At 43.7% G+C, this 22,571-nt stretch overlaps 1 protein-coding gene across 2 annotated transcripts in view; it reads left to right on the forward strand.

Annotated features, from left to right (window-relative positions):
* The window catches only part of MYO5B (myosin VB), a 690,137-nt gene that overhangs the window by 592,268 nt on the left and 75,298 nt on the right, over nucleotides 1-22,571 (forward strand). For both annotated transcript variants that reach the window (XM_033934618.1, XM_033934625.1), the window contains exons 24-26: nucleotides 1,584-1,732; nucleotides 4,752-4,871; nucleotides 7,797-7,937. In XM_033934618.1, coding sequence (XP_033790509.1) covers nucleotides 1,584-1,732; nucleotides 4,752-4,871; nucleotides 7,797-7,937 — 410 coding nt within the window. The remainder of the gene's footprint in view (nucleotides 1-1,583; nucleotides 1,733-4,751; nucleotides 4,872-7,796; nucleotides 7,938-22,571) is intronic.

Here is a 22,571-nt window from a genome sequence, read left to right on the forward strand (position 1 = left end):
TTATGCTCGTAATCCAAAGTACCACTTTAATTCCTTGCGGGGATAGGTGGGAACGGAGGGGATCCTGACGGGGACGGGTGGGGACGGGGAGGATCCTGACGAGGACGGGTGGGGACGGGGAGGATCCTGGCAGGGACGGGCGGGATTTCTGTCCCCGCGCAACTCTCTAGCCTATCCCTCAGGTGAATCTAAAACTTTGGCGTTTGCAGTTTTTGCCACCTCTGCCCAGTAGCCTCACCCACCAAATGATGTCGCTGGCAGATGAGTGAAGACACTGGCATTGATTAACCTGAGGTATCGCATAAAAGAGGTATGACAAAGGGGCGTGCTCTCATGTGGCCCTGGGTGCAACAAAATGTTGAAGAGGTCTTCAGCATGGAAGAGGAATGGTTACGTCTGTAATTTGGGGGGGGGGGGAGTAGTGCAGTTGGCAGTTTAACACATGTAATCTATTATCTTGGATGGGAAAAGTATGGAGAGTATTTTTGTGCGATCAGGAGGAGAGTACAGTATATGTGACAGGGAAAGTAAACAAGTCACGGTTGACCAGAGACGGTTTCCCAGAGACAAAATAACAGATTCAGAATGGTCAGTTTTTCAAGTCAGGGATCCATAGCCAGTCTGCAGATATTACATGGATGAACTTCTATCACTTTTTAAATTTTTTTTCACATAAAAGGATGGAGGGGGGGGGTTTGACTGTTGTATTAGAAATTGTTGCTCTAACAGAATTCATTAAAACCTAATTTTTGTTTTTTAGTGACTTTGTCACCTTTTCCCAGAAATGGTCACATGCCATAGAAGCTGGAGATGCTTCTTTCATAGAAATTGACTTGGCAACTGATTTGGGGACTTAATTTCTCTAGAATCCCTTTCCAATCTGACCCATTGTCCAACTTGATGCATGTTTTTGCTGATTTATTTTTCTCCCGTGTGTCAGATTTGGTCCCATCCTGTTTAATTTTATGTTCCCCCAGAAAGGCAGATAGATATTCTCAATCCCTGAAGTATAATTTATTTGCAACCTGCCACTGGATTAGAAATAATAAAAAGCATGGCTTATAACAGCAGCCTTTGGGAATAGAATCCACTTTATTTTGGGAAAATCTGTACTTTGCCTATCATGTAAAGATATTAAGCACACACAGATAATGTATTGAGCAGTCTTGTATATTATAGACTGGTGATGTATTTCATTGGGAGTCCTCTTACTTGGGGGAAAAAAAGTCACATGATGACATCACTCCATGTAAATCAGTACAGAAGAGCAATTATGATGTCATAAACCCTGCAACAGCTTTGCAATATTTTTGCTTTTGCAGTGAATCTCAGGACTATTTCTCTCTCCCTCATTGTAGAGTCCCAGCCTCACAATGTTAAGAACAAAATCCGGGGGTTCTGTTTTGTGATCTAGAAATGAATGCTATTATTTTTTTTAATTGTATTCCCATAACACCAGCTTTGGCACATACCAGTGCTTGCAAATAGGATCAGCGCAGTTTGGAAAAAGTAAATCTTAAGAAGCTTGATCTAATCAAAGGTTAATGCAATGTATCCATTTTTCTTTCTTTTTGGCATTAAAGATGAGTTTACCCAAAGAACTATGAAGGAAAATCTGCAGATGAAGAAGGATCTGGAAGAGGAGCGATCAAGGCACCAGAACCTCGTGAAGGAGTACTCAAGGCTGGAGCAGAGATACGACAACTTGAGGGAGGAGATGACGCTCATAAAGGTGATCACAGCCCTAAGCTAATAGTTGTTAGAAATTTAAGAAACCACTTTTCTCGTATCAGAACTGTGGGCCTGGTCCACAGCTGCCAGTTCAAATAATAATAATAATAATTTATTCTTATATACTGCCAGACCGTCAGTTCAAGGCGGTTCACAGCAAGAAAAGGCTGGACAAACAGCGAATTACAATCTTAAATATCAAATGTTGCTCAGAAAATACAAATTGCAATTAGGTCAAATATTTTCTCAAACAAATAAGTTTTAAGAGTTTTTCGAAATAGATAATAAGATTTTTTTTTTTTTTTTTGTAAATCTTTATTGATCTTTAAACTTTGATCGTGCAATAAAATGGTAAATCATACAAACTGCATAAAAACACACGATTAACTATACAATTATTACATTAAACAATCATTTTCTCCCCTTTTAATCTTAATTATTAAAACAATAATACATATGATATGATTTCAATATTATAATGAAATAATTTAACTCCTCAAAATACGTTTCCCTTCCCCCACCCCTCCACCCTCCCTGGATATGCAAGGACTCTAATGGAAAAAGATAGAAAGAAACATAACCCTAATTATAATGCAATAAAATTAGTTAATGGGCTCCATACATCATTAAAGGACTTATTGGTCCCCAAACGTTCCGCCATCATCCTTTCATACTTATACGTAGTGCACACAGTTACCCACCAAAAAGTAAAATTAATCCTATCATGGTTTTTCCAATTATGAGTAATCAGTTGAACCCCTATTCCTGTCAAGATCATGAAAAGGCGACTTTTATATTTATCTAAAGTAGGTTTAACATGAAGTAATGTACCACATATTATCGCCTCATATGAGATTAATTTGTCCCCAAATTGACTTCCAGAAACCAAGTATCAATGAAATAATAAGATTGAGCTTGGGGAATAAGAACATTCCAACATGAATTCATTACACTAGCCTGGAATGCCAAGGTTTTTTCCTAAGAATCTCTTGTTACGACATGCTTTTACTGATGGAAACAGAAACCAGCAGGTTCTTCGAGCATTCTTGTTTGAATTATAGAATTCAAAGTGGGAAGAGAGGTAGGTTGGGGTCAGTCCAAATAAAACTTTAAAACAAATACAGCCAAATTTGAACAAAACTCTAGCCTCAAATGGTAACCAATGGAGCTTTAAATAAGGAGGTCCAGCGGCGTAGTGAGGATAAGTGGCACCCGGGGACGGTAGCAACCCTCCCCCCCATCCCGCTCCTTCCCGAAACCCCCTCCCCCCTCTCCCTTTCCAGGCGAGAGAAACAGCACAAACTTGCTGCCTGTGTCATGTCAGCTATCCTCCTGACGTCGCTTCCTTGCTGCAGGGCCCAGAAGTTATGTCAGAGACGACACCGACACGGGCAGCAAGAGGTACAAGGGAAGGGCCACATGCACGCAGTGGGTGGGGGGGGGGAGGTATGGAGTGGAGGATGGGTGCCTGCACTCTTTAGAAAGACCACACCCGGGGTGGACTTTCCCTGCACCCCCCTTATTAAGCCAGTGAGGAGGTCAAGGAGTGAATGAGTAGAGCTTTGGCCTATCATCCCAGTGCCGGCCATATCCGAAGAACAGAAGAACTCTGGAACAACCTCTCATCCCTACTCAGAAACTCAAGCTCCTTCCAATCCTTCCGCAAACACTTGAAAACTTGGCTCTTTGCAAAAATCTAATCACCTCCCATTCTCTAGTATTCTGTCCCTCTCTATCCTCTTAGTCCCTCTCCTTTATCCTTCATTGTAGTTCCTTTCCTCTTAATTCTGTAAACCGTGCCGAGCTCTGCGCTTGCGGAGATGGCGCGGTATACAAACCTAAGGTTTAGTTTAGTTTAGAAGGGCACCTTGTAGCACAAGCAATGATGGACTCAAGTACACCACTTGTGTAGATCTATGGAAAATTCCAGTGTCTATTACTTTTTGTTGTATTTATTTTTATTAACACCACATAGAGAAATACAATACAATATACATTAATATATATTGCCAAGAATCATACAGATCTTAACCATAAACTGTTCAGTGTTGTCCAAGAGTAATGGTATCCTTTTGTTGAGTGAGAGAGGATTGTGGGAAGGGGAGGGTGGGGAGGAAGTGAATGGGGGGGGATGAAGTGGATGTGGGATGTGTATGATGGGAATGGAGCAAGTGAGGAGAAATTGAGCGAGGGGGATGGAGTGACGGGGGGGGAAAGGATGAGGGGACTGGAATGTGGTTGAGGGTGGGGAGAAATTGAGTGAGGGAGATGGAGTGGCTGTGCAGTATGTATGATCAGATAGCTGGCTATTTGCTGCTGAATATTAACAGTGGTTTAGCGCTGTTTAGCTGGGTAGGAGCCATTCCAGGCCGGCTAAACAGCATTGAATATTAGACAGAATATCTTTAGAGATATGAACGTCACTGCAGACTAAGTAACTTTCTCTGTTGTACCTATTACATGGGTTTTTTTTTTCCTTTTCTGTTAAATTAGGCCTAGGAATATGACCATGATTTTTGACTTATCTGTTAGACCTGGTAATATACATTTTCCATATTTTATTTTTCATGATGGCAGATCCCCCGTGCCTATCCCAGGCCCTCTTGAATTCAGACACAGTCTCTGTCTCTACCACCTCTTCTGGGAGACTGTTCCATGCATCTACCACCCTTTCTGTAAAAAAGTATTTCCTTAGATTACTCTGGAGCCTATCGCCTCTTAACTTCATCCTATACTCTCTCATTGCAGAGTTTCCTTTCAAATTAAAGAGACTTGACTCATGCGCATTTAAATGTCTCTATCATATCTCCTCTAAAGTATACAGATTGAGATCTTTAAGTCTGTCCCCATACGCCTTATGATGAAGACAACATACCTTTTTATGTAGAATAACCTTTAGAAGAGTTAAAGAAATTAAGAAACAGGGAGGATGCAGAACTGTAGTATGCAAAATAACCACTAAATGGTGAAATAGTCTCCTCCTGTTATTCAACCCCTTTGTTAATGTGTGCTGTTCATAGCAAACCCCAGGACACAGGAGGAACCCATCCAACCAGAGCAGCCTGGAATCTGACTCCAATTATCCTTCAATCTCCACGTCAGAGATCGGGGACACTGAAGATACCATGCAGCAAGTAGAGGTATGTGATGAGGAAGCATGCAAGACAGGAGGATCGATGTGGCTGGCTCTTACCATGGACAGGCATCGTATCCTGTTCTTAATATTTTGATGTGATAAAGCCTCTTACTTTAATAAGAGGTCTATAAATGGGTACAATTATAACCCTAAATGAAGGTATGGGGGAATGGTAACTTATATTTCTTCCCTAACCATCTCTGTGCTAGACTATTTCTTATGGATGGTTCCAGCTGGTCTGGCTTATTTGTAAAACTTTATAACAGCAGGATGGCATGTTTTACAGGAGGGCATGTTTTCACTGTTTCTTGTTCTCTCGTGTTGCAGTGTATGCAGAGTCTGGCTTCTTGGGTGTTCAGATTAATTTTTATCTACATGTTTCTATTTTTAGGCTATGGTTATTTCTGCATGTGATGAGGGTCTGTGTGTGTGAAAGAGGCCAGGTATTCTGTTAAATATTGAATGTTTATGTAGGATCTATCTGTACTAATCAGGATTGCTTAGTTTTTCCAATAGGTGTATTGATGAGCTAGTGCCCACTATGATATTTACGGTGCTGCCTTTTCCTAAGTAGGCTCTTGTATGATTCCTAGAGGTTAGTGCTATTATGGTATGGTAGAGTTGCTCTATAGCAGTGTTCTTCAATCTGTTGACACCTGTGGACCGACGGAAATAAAATAATTGTTTTGTGGACCGGTATCGGTCTGCAGACTGGCAGTTGAAGAACACTGGGCTAAGTCGTGCCCATCTCCACCCAATCTCCACCCCAGACCCCGCCCCCTTAATAATACTAATTGTAACACCATTTTTTCCATCCATTTTTCATATATGCACACATACAATATAATTGTATTAACAACACATAATGGTTAACCACAAAATTAAAATACATAAAGCACACTGTATGCTTTTCAACATTCATTCCTACCAGAAAACAGATAACCCCATGCAAATGCAGGACAAAAAACTAAAAGTACTAATATTCACAAACAAACCCTAAGATGCAAGACTCTGCAAGCAGTACAACCCCCAGAGAATAACGAACAAATGCACTTCTTCCTGAACAGACAGTTAGGACAGACAATTAGGGCAGATGTAAAATCACTAAATAAAAAAACATAAAAGCATTTCCCCTACTGTTGTTGTCTCGCTCCCTCCATGTGCCTTGCCTTCTGGCCAGTCCACAGTGCAATCAACGAAGCGTCTTCGGGCCAGCTGCCTGAGTGCTGCATTGCACAAAGCTGTGGGAAGCGGCTCCTCGTGTGCATCTCGCGCCTCATCTGGAAGCCTTCCCTCTGGCAACCCTAGACAAGGTGTCTGGCTGCAGAGCTCGTAATCCTTCCAGGGTTTTCCAGTACTCCATATTTCTATTTCATCCTGGAGCTGACACTTTCCAGTCTATATCTGGTTCAATTGTAGTCCCCCATTAACCACACCTCTCTCTCTCTTGCTTTCAACTTTTCAGTGAAATGTATCAAGTTTAAGTTTCAAGTTTATTGAAATTTTGATTTAAACGCAATATCAAGTATTTTCAATGCGTATAACAATAATAATTTGGGGGGGGACAAATAAAACAGTTTAAAACCATATACATACAATTTTATCCATAGTTACATTAAAGATACGTAAAGAATTAGAGGTTAAATTACATTTGATTTAAAATAAACAATTAAAATAGAATAACAATTAGGGAAGAACAATTTTTATGAAGACTTAGTCTAAGAATAATTGTTAAGATGAGACCTGATCTAAAAGTAAATAGGAGAATCAACAAGATTGTCTGATCTAAGATTCATAAGCATCTTTATAAAGATAGCTTTTTAGATTACTTTTAAATTTTTCTAAGGAGGTTTCAGCGCGCAAATAAATTGGAAGTTTGTTCCAAAGCTGAGGTCCGAAAATAGAAAAGGTTGTGGTTCTTCTGGTGCCAATTACTTTCAATGATGGAATGGTCAACAAATACTGATCTGATTTACTTCTAGGCCTCAGGGTGTGAAAGTATAGTGTGAGTGGGGATTACCATATTTTCACGCATATAACGCGCATACGTGTATAACACGCATACGCGTATAGCATGCGGGTCCAAACCATTTGTGTAAAAAATTTTTTATATAGCACGCACATGAGTATACCGCGCATGCTTCTATAACCTCCTCCCGCCACTCCCGCTTACTCCCTCTTCTGGCCTGCAAACCGGCATCCTCCCCCCCAACCCGCTCGCGTCACCCCCCTCCCCCGCAATCCTACATCCCCCCCCAGCACCGCAAAGACATCGGTTGCTTACCCGATTGGGCACCGGCACCAGCACCAATGCACAGGACGTGCCAGTGCCCGAAGATCCTCCCTCGTTGGGCTGGGCTGGGCTGGGCTGGGTGGTGCAAGGGAGATCCTCCCTCTTCCCTGTGCCGGGCTGGACTGGGCTTTGAGCATTTGCGCATGCTCAAAGCCTTCTGGTCTCGCTCTCTCCGAGATTCTGAATCTGAGAATCTCGGAGAGAGCGAGACCAGAAGGCTTTGAGCATGCGCAAATGCTTAAAGCCCAGTCCAGCCCGGCACAGGGAAGAGGGACAATCTCCCTCGCACCGCCCAGCCCAGCCCAGCCCAACGAGGGAGGATCTTTGGGCACTGGCACATCCTGTGCATTGGTGCTGGTGCCGGTGCCCAATCGGGTAAGCGACCGATGTCTTTGCAGTGCTGGGGGGATGTAGGATCGTGGGGGAGGGGGGGTGACGCGAGCGGGGGGGAGGATGCCGGTTCGCAGGGGGGATGCCAGATCGCACTGAAAAAAAAAATTTGTATAACACGCTCACACATATAATGCGCATGGTTATACTCGGTTTGTAAAATCGTGTATAACGCGCGCATTATATGCATGAAAATACGGTAGTGGAAGAGGTCCATTCAGTACCCACTCTGATGCCTTGTTGCAGGAGTTTGGTTTGGAGAAGGCCGCCATGGACATGACCGTTTTCTTGAAGCTGCAGAAGAGAGTGCGGGAACTGGAGCACGAAAGGAGGAAGCTTCAGACACAACTGGTCAAGAAGGAAGAACAAGACAATATAAAATCTCAGGTAAAACAGATGCATATGTGGGTTTTTCACAAGTACTCTGTATATTGTTAACATCTGAGGCCAAATATTTAAAAAAAAAAAAAAACAACTATGCTCTTACATTTAGGCAACTAAGGGGCCTTTTTACTACACTGTGCTAAGAAATAGGCTTAATGCAGGGGTGTCAAACTCAATCATATAAGGGGCCGAACATAGGCTAAGTCACAGGCTGAATTTTTTATTAAGATACCTAGGGGTCCTTTTATTAAGGTATGCTAACTCAGTGGTTCCCAACCCTGTCCTGGAGGAACACCAGGCCAATTGGGTTTTCAGGCTAGCCCTAATGAATATGCATGAAGCAAATTTGCATGCCTATCACTTCCATCATATGCAAATCTCTCTCATGCATATTCATTAGGGCTAGCCTGAAAACCCGATTGGCCTGGTGTTCCTCCAGGACAGGGTTGGGAATCACTGTGCTAACTGATTTAGCATGCGCTAAATGCGCACCTTAATAAAAAGATCCCTTAGTCTTAGTAGAAGTCTAGGGTTACAACCTCTCCAACCCCACGCCGGCTCTGTGATGTAAACAAAATTTAAAAAAGGCTTTTCCTCCCTCTTTTAGGTCCTAATTCATACCTGCTGTCTAACGCCAGCTCTGGCAAGATACACATTTCAAATCTGACATATTATATAATCACAAAACAGAAAATAAAATTATTTTTTCTACCTTTTGTTGTCTGGTCAACAAATTTAAGTCACTTGTTGTTTGTGAATCTATTTTGTGAAGACACTCGCTATTAAAGAGGAGAGAACAGGTCAAAATTAATAGCAATCTAGCCGCATTACTACAGTTACAAATGCAGTGCTCCCCTGCAAATTTGCGGTCGGCGGTTCACAGTCCCGGTCATTCGACCACGAATTGCCAACCAGGAGAGGACAGCTGGAGAGGGCAGCTCCTGATTGGTGAGGCCCGACTTTAGTACAGGAAGAGGAGAATTCCTTCACTTGCCGGCACTCCGGCTGTTTTCTCCTGCTGTCCTCTCCAGTCTCCCCCACGAAAAACCATATTCGTGGTTTTTCAAGATTCACGGGGGTTCCTGGAATGGAACCCCCGCGAATATCAGGGGAGTACTGTAATGTTAATACCCAATACTTATCACATCCGAATCAGATTTTAAAAAAACTCATACTGAAAGGTCACTTGGACACACAAAGTCAGAGGCGTGAAGAAAGTACAAGTTTTATTCACAGCATGCATGCTGGACCCCTGAGCTCCAAGCTGGCTCAGAAGTGCCGAAACCAGGAAGTTACAGAGATATTTATTCATTTTTCTGGCTATACAACTGAATTCTAGAAAAAGCTTTTCACGTGTTACTTTTCTTAACACTCATTGGTTCTAAGCTCACACTAGCAGGTCACTAGCAGGACACTTATCTAACTCTTACAGTTAAATGTACAGAAGGGCAGGGTACATCATGGCTCAAACTCTTATCTATTCAGCTTACAATGTGGTAAGGTAGGGACATACATTTTAGGCAGATGCAGTCAATAGATTATACACTGTTTTCAGCTATGTAGGCCAGAGCAATATTTTAAACAACAGTTAACTATTTCATGACCCTACATTCCCCCCTTTCAGGCTGGCGTACCTAAGGAGCCAAGCCTGACAAAATAAAGTTAGGGGTCAGGAAAGTCGGGGTCCCCAGTGGGTAAGGGACGATACTGGGAGAGGGCCAATGCAGCAGTGGAACGTTTGACAACAGTGTCCATAGTTCAGTGGAGCAGCTTTATGGCTATGGGGACCATACAGGGCAGGCAGCAAAGGAGCAGAGAAGACAGGGCAGCAACCAGCAAGATGATCTTCAATGCTGAACCAGAGGGCAATCAGGAGCTGAAGGTACCAGAGATCCAGTCTGCAGTAAGGTCACGTCAGGGAACATGAGCCAGTTTGGTGATACGATCCACATCGTTCTCAATCACTTTACTCAAGTTCAAGGCAGCAGTTGGAGAGGTTGAATTTACCACAGACACCACCTTCTGTCTAGAGCTAGGCAGTTCTGATAGATAGCAGTGTGCATTTCAGCATTCGAAGCTCAGGTGGTCTCATTAGTTATCAGTTTGAATATAGCTTGTAGACAAATAATGCAGTTCAGCATATAGATTGGGGTCCGATAGCCCCAGGTGTCATCCTCGGTCCATGTGGCAGGTCCATAAGCAGCAATGATCCGTTCTGCAGGCCAGTCATCACCCCATTCACCTATTTTAAGGGAATTGGTGGAAGTAGACCGCTTTTGGCGACCTCTGGTGTTGAATATAGGGGCTCCCAGGTGTTCACCATCGGGAAGAAGCTGGGACGAATCATGCAAAGCACACATGTACCAGTCTAGTTAGCAGGCAATCAAGAGTAGGCAAACAGATCACAGAGCCAGTATCAACTATCAGGAGCTGACCATCATTCATAGGAAGTTCCATTAAGCAGTGTCTGAAGGGCTGAAGACAGTGGGAAGCAACAATGGAGGTTCACAAGGCCCATCGTGAAGGTCGTGGACCTAACGTAAAAGTGAGGGTCTGTGAAGTCAGGTTTAACATGTCCAGCTGCTTTGCCTCCCATAGCCACTGTTCTCCCATACCAGTTCCTCCTCATACAAAATAATTGCTAACATTAAGAGTCTGACCTATAGTTTCAGCAAACTATATAAACAGATTTCTAGTGATTACAGGATATTAGTATCTACTTTCATAATTTCATAAAACTGGGGAAACACCACAGAGTGATAGACAGGAGCATATGAGTGGGATACAATTCGGACATATACATCAGTACCTGAGTCTCACCTTTTACCATCAATATACAATGCCATGCAGTCTCTGGCCTTCTGGACTTGGACATTGGCATTCCAGTTATATGGGTCAGTGATAGTGAAAACCATGAGATTACAGTAGCCTGTAGTACACAAGGGGCCGGAGCTAGGACCTATAGTAAGGGAGGCAGACGGGGTATTCTTTCTCATAAAGGACAGGCTCCACCATTAGTGAAGGTTTCCTCATAGGGGCAGTTCTTAAAGGCATCAGGTTATACAGACCTATATACTTAGCACATTTGGTATAATAACGCTGTCAATCTAGGGAGCCACACAAAACTGAATTAGGGGTAGTACCATGACCTTGAGAAACATCAAATAGCACACATGTATCACAATACAAAGACACCGGGTGAGTGGGGTCTACAATAAGAGTCTAGTTGATAAGTGGACCCTCAACATCATCAATGCAGATTTCCGCCCACTTTAAAACTTCATCACCAGTAGGTTGGAAACAGAAAATACCCTCAAATGTTTGACACTTTCTGTACTTAACTCCTTCATGCAAACAAACATCAGGCAAAGGGGCTGCACTTGTTAAGTACAAAATACAGAAGAAAGAAACATAAGTGAGGGCAACACAAATATCATATCTATATATACTAACATAGGAAGCTCATTTTTCTTTCAGGCACAACTTAGAAAACTTCAAACAGTTATACTCAAGACACTTGCTAAAGGCAGTGGTGAACCACAGGCAGTCAATTAAACTCAAACACTTATAAAGAATTATATTCAGAACACCTGCTAAGTACAGTGGTAAATATTCAGAACTTTTGAGGTCTTAGAAAGCTTCAGCTGAAGATCCGTGTTGTAGTGGAACCAAGTTTCATGTCCGGACACCTTGACAACTGTAAGAGAAGAAATTAGGACAGTAAAAGGACCTATCCACCTAGGTTTCAGGGGGTCTGACTTCCAAGTTTTAGCCATACTGTATTTACAGGGACATACCCATGGACTTGTGTAGCTATCGATAGTGGGGCCCTTTCCAGGACCCATTTGTGGAGCTCTTAAAGGGCTTTAGCTAAAGACTGGACCTGACTCTGGAGGATATCTGATCCCAGAGTAGCAAAGGAACCAGGATCTGGGTTCACAATGGGTGGTGGCCGGCCGGACATGAGCTCAAATGGGGCTTAGATGGGATGCATCTAATCTGAAAAAGAACAGAAGGCAGCAGGACAGGCCAGGACAGATTAGTTTCTTCAATTCATTTTGTGAGAAGGGTCTTAAGAGTTCTGTTTATTCTTTCGACCTGACCAGAGCTCTCAGGATGGTAAGCAGCATATAATTTCTATTCAATTTGGAGGGCCTGAGCAATTTGTTGGACAACATCGGCAATGAAAGCAGGGCCATTGTCACTGCCTATAAAAACAGGGAGACCAAAGCACGGAATTATTCAGGAGGTGTTTGGTTACGTCTCTGGCGCGTTCAGTGCAAGTAAGGAAGGCTTTGACCCATCTAGTCAGGGTGTCTGTGAAGACTAGGAAGTGACTGAGGGAACGGGAAATGGGCATGTGGGTAAAATCTACAGACAGAACCTGCATCGGATTTGTTCCAATAGGTTGGTATCCAAGAGGTGGCAGTCATCTGATTGGGAATTTTATTCTAGAACCGACAACACACTGTCGGACCATATTCCGGACTAGCTGATCAAGGTGATTGATAAAGAAATGTCTCTTGAGAGTCAATTTTCATAGCGGGTTCTCCAGAGTGTGCCAGATCATGGCATCTTTTGACAATCGTGAGGGCCAGGTGTTGAGGAATGAATATGAGGGTACCCGCTGTGCTTGCGTTTGAAGTATCAGTGTGTGGGTCTGGATTGGCACTTGAATTGGCGCATTTTGTATCCACCCCCCTTTCAGGACAGACTGGCCCAAAATAATGCATGCCCAAGTCTGTTCCTGAGAAGCGTACTGGGGTGTAAGGGAATCCAGAAAAGGAATGATTGTATACAGAGGAGCCGAAAGAGGGGGCAGAGACTGGCAGCTCGGGCTGTGTGGTCGGCAAGGGCATTGCCACGAGAGACAAGGTCCATCACGCGTCTGTAAGCATGGCAGTGCATAACAGAAACACGTGAGGGTAGTTGTACGGCCTCAAGAAGGTCAAGAATGAGGGGAGCATGATGGATCAGGCGGCCGGAGGCTATAATGAAACCTCGATGTTTCCAGATGGCCCTATGGGAATGCAAGTTAAGGAAAGCATATTTGGAGTCAGTATATATATATTGCAAGACTGAGAGGCAGAGTGGCGCAGGGCAAAAGTGAGGGCATAAAGCTCAGCTTCTTGGGCAGAAGGGCCAGAAGGCAGGGGCCTGAGTCAGAAGTTTTTGGAGGCAGCGAAAAGACCGCTCCTGAAGTTGGGTCCAGACAAAAGGGGCTGAGTCAGCGCCTTTGGTGGAATCATACAGAGGACGAGCAATAGTAGAGAAATCAGGGATCCAGATGGGACAGTATCCTGCAATACTGAGAAAGGTGCTCAGAGCCTTGCAGTTATCAGGGACAGGGAGACTACAGACAGCCTGGACCTCGGTGTAGGAAGGGACCTGGTACCCTTGGAGATTTGAAATCCAAGGTAGGTGACACGAGGAAGGCATACTTGAAATCAATGTAAATATGGCCACAGGAAATTTAAAAGGCAGACCCACTATCTGAAAGACTCAGATAAATAATAATAATAACAGTTTATATACCGCAATACCGTGAAGAGCTATGTGGTTTACAAAAGATTAGAGAAGGTACAAAATAATTGAACTTAAGATGTGTACTAACACATAAGAATTGTTCTCAATCCCTATTCTATATCAGGTTCCTACCCCAAAGAGCTGACTTATAAAATTAAGCTAAATGCAGTTCTGGATCCACCCACTAAGCAGGGTAGTCTTACACAAGCGCTCTCTAAAGCAGCAGTCCCTTCACTATCAGCTGACTGGCAAAAATATTTACTTCAATACAAAAGCATTCCTAAAAATTACATTGTTATACCTAAACTTACATTTTTTATATACAGAAATACAAAACAAAGATTGGAATATACAGTAAAACTTTGGATTGCAAATAACTTGGTTTGCAAGTGTTCTATAAGACAAGCAATGATTAAATTTTAACTTGCTATACCAGCAACGTCTTGCAATACACGTACATACAGTATAGAAGCATCACATTTTCACAACTGAGCCAATGGTTCCTCTCTATATGACGCTGCAGGAATGCAGTGACTGTTCCAAACGAGCAAGGGCTTGCAATACAAGTATGTATATTTTTGTACACTAGTGCCCTGGAATACAAGCATACTTCTGGAACAAATTATGCTCCCAAACCAAAGTTTTACTGTACTCACAAGTTTAAACATTGTTCATTTTTATTTTTTTTTTACAATCAACATGGGTCTCAGTAGAGACTTACTCCCCCTTCCTACAGAATTTCACAAAGGAGAGAGAGTTGCTTAAAGATCAAAGAGATCAAATTACAGATGTAGTCCTTTTCAGAACTTTTAAATTTAGACAAATAACTACTAAATTTGGACAAAGAACTTCTTTTTAGCATGGAATATAAGTTCCAGAAATCATATTTTTCGTTTATATGCATTTCTGAATATGCATATACATTTTATAACATAGCCAAAAACTTCAAATGCAAAACCACTTATCTGTTTCAGGAGAAACCACATTGGAAGTGCTACACACTTCATGGCCCTTATCAGCACAAAAGGAAAAGTACTCTCCTCTCATGCTGTGAACAACTGACAATTTAAACTTCACTGATACATTTGAACAAACAGAAGTCATAAAGAACCCGGGATACTGCAGGACTTGGGAATCAGATGAAGGGAAGAATTTGGCAAGGTCTGAAGCAAGGGCAGTGCTGAATAGAGAGGGGCTATTTTTAAAGCCCTGGGGTAGACGGGTCCAGGTTACTTAGGAGGTTTGTCCAGTGGAAGGGTTTTCCCATTGGAATGCAAAAATTGGCTGACTGGAAGAGGAACTGACAGCAAACGAATGCATAAAAACCTGACGAGTTATGTCCTCTTCCAGGGAGCCAGAGGGGGCCAGCCCATACCAAATATCGGCCATTCTAACTGGCACAGACAAATAAGGGTTGATTTGTTAAGTATAATCAAAGACAAATTCCTTTTTTAAAATTAGCTAACATATCAAGGGATCCCCACAGGTAGACAGACATCCCCCCATTGTGCAATGGAGGACAAAAACACTTCCCTGTATTCCTGGCCCCGCCCGTCTCCGGGCTAGGGAAACGCAGTACTAACAGGTCCACACTCGCTTCGTCCTCAAGACACGTCTCAGACACTCTCAAACACACAAAACACAACAGATTTCAGTTCAGTTACTCAACCAGAAAATAACAGTTCCTAGAATCCCTTTCCCACAACTTTTCAGCGACAGATCACGTGGCTTACTAGGCAGGAGACGAGAGACAGGATAGGGATGATCAATCCCCACTTACCAGATAGTGGCCACTCCAGGTACAGATACAGATACAGATTCTTGTACTTTAAACTGAGACTAGATAAGTCAGTTGAAGCGGTCCAACGTCCTGAGGTTTGCCAACCCCCCAAAAGGAAGGCAGCCGGCTAAGCAGACATATCAGCCGTAGGACCAGAAACAAGTGACCAATCGAGTAACCAGTGGTCAAGAGACCTTCAAGTCCCTGTTCGGGCGCCAAATGAAAGGTCACTTGGACACACAAAGTCAGAGGCGTGAAGAAAGTACAAGTTTTATTCACAGCATGCATGCTGGACCCCTGAGCTCCAAGCTGGCTCAGAAGTGCCGAAACCAGGAAGTTACAGAGATATTTATTCATTTTTCTGGCTATACAACTGAATTCTAGAAAAAGCTTTTCACGTGTTACTTTTCTTAACACTCATTGGTTCTAAGCTCACACTAGCAGGTCACTAGCAGGACACTTATCTAACTCTTACAGTTAAATGTACAGAAGGGCAGGGTACATCATGGCTCAAACTCTTATCTATTCAGCTTACAATGTGGTAAGGTAGGGACATACATTTTAGGCAGATGCAGTCAATAGATTATACACTGTTTTCAGCTATGTAGGCCAGAGCAATATTTTAAACAACAGTTAACTATTTCATGACCCTACAATACAACTAAATCCTTTTAAAGAAAAGTGTATTTAACTCTATGATAATCCAATAACTTTTTTTGCATCTTTTGTTGTACTAGAAACAGAATCCCGACAGTATTGGTCCTAATCTTCTGATCCCTCCATATATACTGTTTAGGTTTTTCTCCTTTCCTGTTCAGTAACCATAATTGCAGAGCCAGTGAAAAAAAATGTACAAAGCCTACACCCGCCGCAGACACTGCTCTCACCTTGCAGGACAGTTGGTATACAGACAAAAAACTGATTGTGGTACTTACCAGAGGCCGGCCACGGCGCGCTGGTGATTGAGCGAAACAGCATGACAAAACGGCACTAAAAAATAGGAAAAAATATAGAACTACCACACTTCCCACGAAGATCTAGCATGAACAGCTCTAAACTGCCCACAACAATGACATTAAGAGGTCCTATTGGTCGAAATAGGCCGGCAGGCTTGGCGCGCTCAGCTGGCTTCCGCTAGTGACATCACTTCCGGCCGCCATTCTGTGGCTGTCGGGTTGTCCCACACGCGCGATAGCGCTTGCTCTCCTAGCTACAATCATGGCTGCAAGTCGCTCGTTTCTGGCTAATATGGCGCTTGTACCTGTCTGCCAGCGGGCCAGCTTAATAAACTTGAAACTTAATCCTCCACCCTGACATTCCATCTCCAAAAACAAAATTTTTTCAAAATTAATTACCGTGCGCATAAGCACACGCAAATGGCAAGAATAACACAGAACACGTCAGAAGAGAAGCACCCACCCACACACAGAAGAGAAGCACACACCCACACACTACTGCTTGCAGGCTTTGACGGCTTTGTGAAGAAGTTACTCAAAACGCACCACGAAGGTAAGGGGGAGGGAGATATATAGATAGATTCGGGTAGGTAGGAAGGAGGGAGGGGGCTGTGCAAGGGGTGCCGAGAGGGAAGGATGGTGGAGGAAAGGAACAGAAGCTGAAGGAGGGTGAAGAGGAACAGATGCTGAAGGGAAATGGGGGAACAGATAGTGGGGAGAAGACGCTGGAATAGACCAAAGATCCTTCAAGCCCAGTATCCTGTTTCCAACAGTAGCCAAGTACCTGGCAAGATCTCAAATCTTACCCAATGAAATAGTAAACATGAAGCTATAGTCCCCAATAATCCCTCTCCTTCCCACCTTAATTACAGTTTTATGCCGAGAGCTAACAGCTTTTCCCCCACCCCTACATACCATCTCACTTCACTTCACATGGATCAGAAGTCATTCTCAGGATTCCTCCTGCTTGACTTAAAAATATTTGTGGAGGTTGCCCCTCGCCTACAATACAGGGGCGTAGCCACACACCCAATTTCAGGTGGGCATGGACCCAAGCTGAGTGGGCAGAAAAATCCTGCCCCGTAGACAATACCATCTCTCCCTCTCCCACTCAGGTGATCCAATCTCTGAAGCCTCCCCCTGCCACTGCCACAACTGCATACCTTTTTAAAGAGCAAATCTTCATCGCCAGTAAGCAACAAGACCGATACCCACTGTTTACAACAGCCCCACAGTCTTCCTTCAGACATACGATGTAGAGAATGACACGGGGACCATTTACCGTGGTAAACCATGGTCGCCGCAGTAAATCCGCAGGAATGGAGAAATTTGCAACTGGTTTACCACAGAAATGGGGACAAGACCTTTTATCGCCCCATGGGAGCGGTGAAAAGTCTTGCTCCTGTAGTAAAAGAATTGCGCCCGTGTCAGACTCGGCATCTCCTCCCCAGCTCCTCTTGCACCTATTTTACCTTCAGAAACCAGCCATGCCACAATGAAGACAGAAGGAACCCAAAACCAAAGCCTGAGACCAATGTGATTTGAAGAATAAAATTACCAGACAACAAAAGATAGAAAAGAATTAATTCATTTTATATTTTGTGATTAGAATATTTCAGATTTGAAACATGTATCCTGCTAGAGCTGGTATTAGACATAACTAAGGACCACAAAGCCCAGGCTGTGCTTCTTTAGCTTCCAGCTGGCTTAGGGCTCTCTGACCAGTGGGCAGTTGCCCTAGTTGCTCTCCCCTAACACTATTCCTGCCATGTGCGACTAAAGTATTCTGTTAGCTTGATTTTTCTATGTAGCATTCTGTGGTAATTTGGTTTGTTCAGTTTTCACAGTAGTGGAGGGGATATTTGTGAAAGGGAGGGGAGAAAGGGGTTTTGTTGATCCTTGCTCTGTATTATTTGTGTTTATAAAATTACAATTGTACAGAATATCTCTTTTTATACTTTAATAAAATAAGTTCAGTATAAAATCATAACTATTCGAGGCTTGTGTGGATGGGATCTGACAGTTTGCAGGGCAGGGACTGAGCTTGTGGGGACGGGGCAGGGACGGGGACTGAGCTTGTGGGGACGGGGACTGAATTCGTGGGGACGACAGGACAGGGACGGGTTCACAGGAACGGGGCGTGAACGGTGATAAATTTTTTTCCCCTGTGTCATTCTCTAATATGCTGCCTATACAGAAACAGGAAGTTGCATCAGAAAAAAGGCTATGGGGCTGGCATGAGCAGTGTGTATCAGTCACGCTGTTCACTGGTGGTGAAGATCTGCTCTTTAAAGGTATGTGAGAGGGAGAGGTTTCAGGAGTGTTTATCTGGTGGGGCTTGGGGATCCCCACCAGCTACTTCATAGGTAGGGTTACCAGACATCCTGCTGAACAAGAACGTGCACTGTTAGGGCTAGTCTCGGTTAAGGTGCTGGTCTTTGACCAGAGGGCCGCCGCGTGAGCAGACTGCTGGGCATGATGGACCACTGGTCTGACCCAGCAGCGTCAATTCTTATGTTCTTATGAAACGTGGACATGTCCTTTTTTAAGAGGACTGACCAGGCTCCTGAACTGGCTTTTCAAAACACAGCATTTGTCTGGGTTTTGGAAAGCCCCAACAAACTCCGGCCACATAGGAAGGGCCTCTGAGCATGCGCAGATGACGTCATACACATCTGTACATGCTCCAGGCCTTCCAGACGCGACCGGAGCTCATCGCAGAAGAGAGGAGGCTTGCTGGAGGGGGGGGTGGAACTGGGCGGGGCTGGAGAGGAATGGGGGCGGGGTCTATGTTTCTATGTTTCTATGGTTGTGTCCAGGGTTTTCCTTTGTAAAATATGGTAACCTTAATCATAGGTGTGCGGCATCTGGGTGGGCCTGGTCCCCCTTTAGCTACACCACTGCTACAATAATTCCTCCTGCCTCTGATGGCACTTGCTCCTCCTAGATCTCCACCTGCACAGTTTAGAACCATATCACCCCCCACAATCCCTAATTACCTCAGACAAACCAAGAGAAGAGAACTTGCTTTTCCCTCCTGCCTACTTGAAAAAGAGGGAATCCTTCAGGATCACTTCCTGATATGTCATTTTTGGTGGGCGAGCTAATTAAGGGTGAGGTAGTCGACCTACCAATTCCTCCTCCTCTTCCTATCTTTAGCGTTTGGCCTAATGCGGGTGGTGTGATTTTCCAGCCAAAAATAGGGTTACCGTTTGGAAAATCTGAACCCCTCCTAGACTCGCCCCCAGGCCTGCCCAGTTCCAACATCCCCGCCCCATCCCGCCCCCAATCCCGCAGATACCCTCCTGCCCGACAGCGATTTGATAGAAGCTTTTCAAAACCTGGACAAAATGCCGGGTTTTGAAAAGCTGTACGGACCCCCGGACATGTCCTCCTTCCGGACGTCTGGTAACCCTAGCCAAAAAGGATAGCTAACCCTGAATATAAACACTATTTACTTAACTTTATCTCCAGCCCACCCAGAAATTGGCTCACTAAAGTGAAACTAAGTTAGTAACCTAGATTGAAGGCTTTGAAAATAAATGCCTGCTGAGATGTTAAATTTAACCCTGACTTAGATCCTCTTGAAACTGATCTCTACATTGTAGTGCTGCTGACAAAACAAAACCCCAAAAACTCATGTATGGCAACATCTTCATGCAAGATACGTTTTTTTATAAATATATCGCAGCCTACCTTGAGTCAGTGGGGTTTTTGGGGGATCCACTTTAATTCTTTCTTGTAAAGGACTGCTGGTGCTCTGCTGCCACCTAGTGTACTGTGTACATACTTACATTCAGTGGCATACGTTCTGGATCCCTTTTCATCCACTTGGATATTTATTTATTTGGATTTATTTACCACCATTTTGAAGGGATTCACTCAAGGTGGTGTACAGCAAGAATAAGTCAGCGGTAAAAATAGCAACACAAAATATGGCATAATATGCGACATTACAATGTCAACGCTATATGCGATAAAACAATTTAATAAACAGCCTAGGGTATAAGCAAAGATGGAGCATATAGATCAGACATGGGTAACTCCGGTCCTTGAGGGCCAAAATCCAATCGGGTTTTCAGGATTTTCCAAATGAATATTCATTGAAAGCAGTGCAGGTAAATAGATCTCATGCATATTCATTGGGGAAATCCTGAAAACCCGATTGGATTCCGGCTCTCGAGGACCAGAGTTGCCCATGTCTGATATAGATAGATAAGACAGAGTAGAAGGAGTAAGAAAATAAGGGGAAAATAAAAATAAATAAAGTCAGAATGGTGCTTGAGAATTCTCAACCAAGAGGCTAGTGTCTCTCTATTGGGCCCTTGGTGCCAATTGCATTTCAAAGGGCTTGGGGTCTTCAAAAGGAGCTTCTTGGGCATTTCAATGCTGAGGTTGAGATTACCAACCCTTAACAGGGCATCTGTGCCTTTCTGCCTTGAGCTATTCCTAAAGGCCACTTGCCTTGAGCCAGCTTCTAAGAACTCCTCTTGCCCTGAGCTTCAGGCTCCCCAGGGCTGCTCCTCTTTCTTCAGAAGAGCCTCTAGGAGTACACACCTGCTTGCACTCAGATATACCAGCTCTGAAAAGAGCCCTATATCAACAAGTGATAGAATTTCACCTCTAGAGGGCCATCTTCCATTTCAGCTAGAACTATCAGGAATAGGGTTACCAGGCATCCAGATTTACCTGGACGGCTTTTCAAAACCCAGCACTTTGTCCGATATAACTCTGTATCCTTAATCACTTCCTTTATTTAACCTGGGATCACTGTGAATCTCCAGCTATTTTCTCTCTTTGAACTCGTGGGGAACAGATTTCCATTTTCCTTATTCTGATCAAGCTTCTTTTTATTTTATATCTCCACATCCATTTGGACTCACAAACTTTATTCCCTTTCATGAATTAATGGCCGCTCCTTCTGTAAGCACTCAGCCATGTGATTTTTATGACTTCAGCTCAGCCAAATGACAGTCAGGAACCCCACTCAATTTCTTTTTTATATATCTTTTTTTATATATCTTTTTTATATATCTTTATTCATTTTAAATTTTACATCAAGTGCATAGAAAATCAACAATCAAAATACAACATCACTTGAAACTACAAATTCTCAAAAAGAAGATTTAACCCCAACCCACCCTCCAAAATTGTATTGTGTGGGGCCCATTAATAAGTTATTATAATGAATAATTTGCATTTTTCCCTACTTACTATATATATTGTTGGAGGGTGGGGGGGGGTTGGGTTTTGAAGTCTAATAACAAATTATAGAACAAATGGTATATGTTATTATATTATGTAGGACTAGTTTTTCAGCCTGTTACATTAACGGGTGCTAGAATAGATGTATGTCTGTCTTTCTTTCTTTCTTTCTCCTCTTAGCCTATTTCTGTCTTTCTTTCTTTCTTTCTTTATTTTTCCTCGGCTGTCCAGGTGCTAGAATATATGTGTGTGTGTCTGTCTTTATTTCTTTCTCTCTCTCTCTGCTTAGCCGCTTTCTTTCTTTCTTTCTTTCTTTTTCCTTGGCTGTCCATCACCACCCCTTGCCTGCTCCCCCTGTCCATTCTCCCTTCCTTTTACCTCCCCTGTGTCCACCACCTCCCCTTCACAGCTCTCCTTATGCAGCAGCAGCCCTTCTCACTTTGTTTTACCTCCCCCCTGTCCATCAGCACCTTCCTTCTCCCCCTGTCCAACATTAGGCCTCCGTTCCTTTTTCTTCACCCCTCCCTGTCCATCAGCACCTCTTTACTTCTCCCCCTGTCCAGCAGTAGGCATCCCTTCCATTTTCTCCCCCCTCCTCCTTCTTATCCCTATGATACACTTACCTCTGCCCCTGATCAGAGGTTCCCGACAGCCGCCCAGTTGCACCCATTGGAAAAGTTCCCTCTGCGGCATCCCGCACCCCTCCTGACGCGACTCCTGCTGTCTTTCTTTCTGTATGTCTCTATCCCTCTTTGTCTGTTTGTCTTTCTGTGTATCTCCCTGCCCCTGTGTCTTTCTTCTTGGTGTCTTTCTTCTTTTCTTTCTGTCTCCCTTCCTCCCTCTGTCTGTTTGTCCGAAGCAGCATTCCCTTCCCCTCCATTTCCCTCCCCCACATCAGTTCCCTGTGCACCTGCCCCTGTGTCTTTCTTCTTGTCTTTCTGTCTTCCTTCCTCCCTCTGTCTGTCTGTCCAAAGCAGCATTCCCTCCCCCTTCCATTTCCCTCCCCCCACACCAGTTCCCTGTGCACCTGCCCCTGTGTCTTTCTTCTTGTCTTTCTGTCTCCCTTCCTCCCTCTGTCTGTCTGTCCAAAGCAGCATTCCCTCCCCCTTCCATTTTCCTCCCCCCACACCAGTTCCCTGTGCAGTAGCATTAGCGTTTCCTCTACCCCCT

Source organism: Geotrypetes seraphini, chromosome 1 (genome assembly GCF_902459505.1).
Source record: "Geotrypetes seraphini chromosome 1, aGeoSer1.1, whole genome shotgun sequence".
In the NCBI taxonomy this organism is placed as follows: Eukaryota; Metazoa; Chordata; class Amphibia; order Gymnophiona; family Dermophiidae; genus Geotrypetes; species Geotrypetes seraphini.